At 53.6% G+C, this 4460-nt stretch overlaps 1 protein-coding gene across 1 annotated transcript in view; it reads left to right on the top strand.

Moving 5' to 3' along the window:
* Positions 1-1420: 1420 nt before the first annotated feature.
* SEMA4A (sema domain, immunoglobulin domain (Ig), transmembrane domain (TM) and short cytoplasmic domain, (semaphorin) 4A) overlaps positions 1421-4460 on the top strand; it is an 18205-nt gene continuing 15165 nt past the window's right edge. Inside the window, exons 1-2 of the mRNA XM_010838432.1 lie at positions 1421-1636; positions 3379-3539. Coding sequence (XP_010836734.1) covers positions 1495-1636; positions 3379-3539 — 303 coding nt within the window. The 5' untranslated portion in view covers positions 1421-1494. The remainder of the gene's footprint in view (positions 1637-3378; positions 3540-4460) is intronic.

Below are 4460 nucleotides of genomic sequence, written 5' to 3'. Positions count from 1 at the left end.
GAGAGTCCCAGGGACGGGGGAGCCTGGTGGGCTGCCGTCTATGGGGTCGCACAGAGTCGGACACGACTGAAGCAACTTAGAAGCAGCAGCACGTACTGTGCTCCAGGTCCTTGTTGTTCAGGATCGTATTGTTTTTTAAAGACTATGGCTCAGTTGGCCATGGGAGGTCTGAAAGGTTATTCCACTTCAGGGACTTCCCTGTTGGTAGGAGTGGAGAGGTAAGTGAAAAGAGGAATATGAAAGACGGTGTCATGTCTCCTATCTGGGAAATCTTGAGCAAGAGGTAAAATCCCGACTAGGCTTGTTAGACTGGCTGTGACGATAGAGGGACAGGGGGATGGCTGAAATGACCTAGAAACTTTCTGGCCTTTTAAACTTTCTTGATAGACAGGTGAGAGGAGGGCCAAAGAGAGAGGTGTGTCTCCTTTTATTCCCCTCCCAGTCAACCAACTTCCGCCCAAGCCAGGGATCTGTCACAACTCGAGAGGTGGAAATTCTGGTTTCCCTTGCCCAGAGCTCCCAGTGCGGGCTTTGCCACTATGGGTACCTGGAGGGCCGCACACCTGGCCCAGCCGGGCTGAGCCTCCTGTCCCCCACCTCTGGGGCCTGGGAGCCCTCCCTTCTTTCTCTTGGATGGCACCCCCCGCCCAAGAGTCTGGATACCTGGGTTCTATGCTGTGACTGGCTCAACGGTACGTGAGATGTGATGGCTGACTGGAGGGGTGGCAGACCAAAGGGAGGATTATGCAGAGATCAGGAGTACAGATAGCAGCAGCACTAAGACCAGAGAGAGAGGGGGCAGCTGCAGAGGCTGGGAGACGACCAGCCTCTCCCTGCCCTGGGCCGCTTTCCATGTGATGCTACTAGCCAGCCTGGAGGGCTGGTCTCCCATCTCCTCTCTGCAAGAAGAGGCCTGTAGGCCTCAGAGTCAGAGAACAGAGCAGGCCGGTTCAGACCTGGTCTTCTTGTTTGGGTCATCAGAGGGTAGGGCTGAGTACAAGGCCCTGGGTATCAAGAGATCTGAAAGAGCCAGGAGAATCAAGTCTGAAGAATCTATACTGCGAGTGCAGGAATCTGCTCCCCAGAAAGTCCTGGAGCCAGGACCAGGCAGTGGTTTGGGATCTGGGCTATGGGAGGAGGAAAGGCAGAGTAGATAACAAGAAGGACTTCCTTGAGCGTAAGGTGAGGGAAGGCAGAGCCGGGCTATTGGTGCAAAGAGATCATAAGGGATGGGGAACAACTGGACTTCAATTCGGAGGGGAGAGTGGGGCAGAGTGAGGCCTGTGAGAATGATGGAAGTGAGACTCTCTGAGGGCACACTGGAGAGGAAACTGGCCCGTCCCCCTGCATCCCCCCCCCGCCCCCGCCATACATACTTCTGCTGCCTGGGGCTCTCTGATTGGTTCCCAGGGGGGATGTGGTAAGGACTGCTCACCCAGAGAGTACCCGGTGCCTGTTTCCCCAGAGACGTCCAGTGACAGCCCCTGGCTGAGCATGGCCCTTCCAGCCCTGGGCCTGGACTCCTGGAGCTTCCTGGGCCTTTTCCTCTTCCAGCTGCTCCTGCTGTTCCTGCCACCGGCGACAACTGCGGGGCGTGAAGGGCAGGGACCCACACCCAGGGTCAAATACCATGCAGGTAAGGATCTGACAATCAGGAAGTAGGGGATGGCAGCCCCGGGCTGGAGGGGGTGGAGGAAGGAAAGAGAGAATGGAAGGAAAGGGGTAGGAAATTGGACTTGGAGAAACCACACTAGATAAGTCATGGAGAGGCAGAGGGTGTCAGGGAGAGAGAGACAGCCAGAAATAGAAATTCAGGCTGAGAAAGGAGTGAATGATGAAACTCACTTGGGGGAGAGACTGAGGAAAGGGAGGTGAGGAGAGCAGGGGGCCAGGGGCGTTGTGCCTTCTGGTTCTCCAGAGCTGGTGATTTCTCTTTCCCTCCTTCAGTGTCACTGTTATCAAACTGGGCACTTCAAACCCATAACTGCTTTCATGCCCCTAGGACATTTGAGGCTTAAGGGAATCCGTGGACCTGGTGACCCAGGACACGCAAGTGCACAGATGATGCTGGACCACGCTGTGTCCAATACTGTGGACACCAGGAATACAAGAACCCAGAGTAGCCTGGCTGGTGTCTGGGCCCTGGGACCCTGTAGGCACAGCTTGACTGGTTTCTTACTGAGGCTGTGGGGGCTGCTGGCCCTCCACCTGCAGGGAAAAGACTCAGGAAAGGACATGGGCCCTGTCGGAGTTGCAGGGGCAGGGTCTCCTGGGCATGGCTGAGTCTTTAGCATCTTTCTGGGGCAACACGGTAAAGGAAATGCATGTTGCCCATTGATGGAAGGGCCTCCCTTGTGTTAGGTGCTGGGATTACAGCATAAACCCTGCCCCCAAGGTGCTGATGGTCCCCAGGGGCAGGCAGGTGGGCTGTCACACAACCATACTTGAGGGTAATCAGTTCAGTGACAGAGGGGTTTATACAGCTCTGGGGAGGCCAGCCTCTCTGGCACCTTGCCACATGTTTCCCCAACTCCTCTTCGTGGTTGGTACTAAGATTCTCTGAGCCTCCAGAGCTAACAGTTAGCTCATCAGTCCTCTAATGCGAAAGTGCAAACGTGCTCATGAGAGAGAGAGTTTGAGAAGCTCATCTCTCCGCGCTGATGTGCCAGGGGCCCTATGTGCCAGGGGAACGGGCACACACGCCCACCTCCGCCACATCACAGTGATGGGGAGACCTCAGGGAATCTCCCACAGCCAGCCGAAATCCCCAGTCTGGGTGATATACAGGCGCCTGCAGGAAACTCAGGAGAAAAACATTTTCTTTCTGTTCCACCTATGGCAGTGGTTCTCGTGGTAGAAATTTCCTGTAGAGGAGGGAAGGAAAGTGGGGTTGGTGAGTGGGACCCCTGAAACCCACAGTTACTCTGACACATAGTCCTATCTACCTCTAGCCTTCTTGTCTGTGGGTGCCAACACCTTCCTGTCTGTCTATCTGCTCTCTGCCCTCCCTGCCTGTGAGGACTGATGTGTCCTGCCCAGCCGCAGCCCCCTAGGCCTGAAAGAACATCCCTTATGCCTCACTTTATTTCCTGTCCCTTTGTCTGTCTCTTGAGTGTGGGGCACCCTCTGTCTGTCCCAGTCTGTTATTACCCTGAATCTGGTTGTCTTTCCTCTCCACTATGAGCTCAGCACCCAATGCTCCTAGGCTGTCAGCAGGATGGGGCAAAGCAGGGATCTGCTGCTGAAGAGTGGGTCCGGCTGCGAAGGCTGGGGGGAGCACACTCTGCCAACCCTTTCCTTCCCCTGCTTTTCTCTCATAAATCAGCTGCTTACCCACTGCCTTCTCATCACTCACCCCTTCTCACCACCTCTCAACAGGGGATGGACGCAGAGCTCTTAGCTTCTTCCACCAAAAGGGCCTCCAGGACTTTGACACTCTACTCCTGAGTGATGACGGAGGCACTCTCTATGTGGGGGCTCGAGAGGCCATTCTGGCCTTGAATATCGAGGATCCTGGGGTGCCAAGGCTGAAGAATATGGTGAGAGGCCAGGGAAAGGGTGCGGGCTGGAAGTGAGGAGGGGGCTGGCAGCTGCCCTGTGCCTGGACTGCCTATGCATGAATAACTACCCAATTTGCTGTTGTCTATAATCAGCAACGATTGGCAGTTCTTGGTATGGACATATACACGTATGATTTTTATGACAGACAAGAAACACAGCAGTGGCCTCACACTTCATGGGCACGATGAATACTGGTTGAATAATACTAATTGATAAAATGGCTGATATGGAAATTGACAAAGTGAAAGTGAAAGTTGCTCAGTCGTGTCCGACTCTTTGCAACCCCGTGGATAGTCCCTGGAATTCTCCAGGCAAGAATACTGGAGTGGGTAGCCATTCCCTTCTCCAGGGGATCTTCCCAACCCAGGGATTGAACCCAGGTCTCTTGCATTGCAGGCAGATTCTTTACCAGCTGAGCCACCAGGGAAGCCCAAGAATACTGGAGTGGGTAGCCTATCCCTTCTCAAGGGCCTCCTTCCCGACCTAGGAATTGAACCAGGATCTCCTGCATTAGCAGGCGGATTCTTTACCAGCTGAGCTACCAGGGAAGCCCCAATACTAGTTGCTAAAATGACTGATATGGAAATTGACCTATGAGAGAAACATTGACTCAAATTTATCAATAATGTGATATCCACCCACTGGAAGAAATCACTGAGGCTTCTGTGTTATAGTCACCCTACTCACAGGAATAATGTAAGGGAGAAAGGGAGAGGGAAGGAAAAAAGGGAGGGAGGGAGCAATTACTGAGCATCTTAACACAGTCTGTGTTGCTCAGCGTGTGGTCTGTGGGCCACCTGCACATATGGGATGCGGATTAAAAATACAGTTTCTCTGAGGTGTGAGGAACCGAAAATTTTTAACAATTTCCCCAGGAAATGTGTTTTGTTTTGTTTCCA

Source organism: Bison bison, unplaced genomic scaffold (assembly GCF_000754665.1).
Source record: "Bison bison bison isolate TAMUID 2011002044 unplaced genomic scaffold, Bison_UMD1.0 scf7180017864093, whole genome shotgun sequence".
NCBI lineage: Eukaryota > Metazoa > Chordata > Mammalia > Artiodactyla > Bovidae > Bison > Bison bison.
The sequence above is the reverse complement of the archived record's forward strand: the minus strand, read 5'-3'. Positions and strand labels throughout refer to the sequence as shown.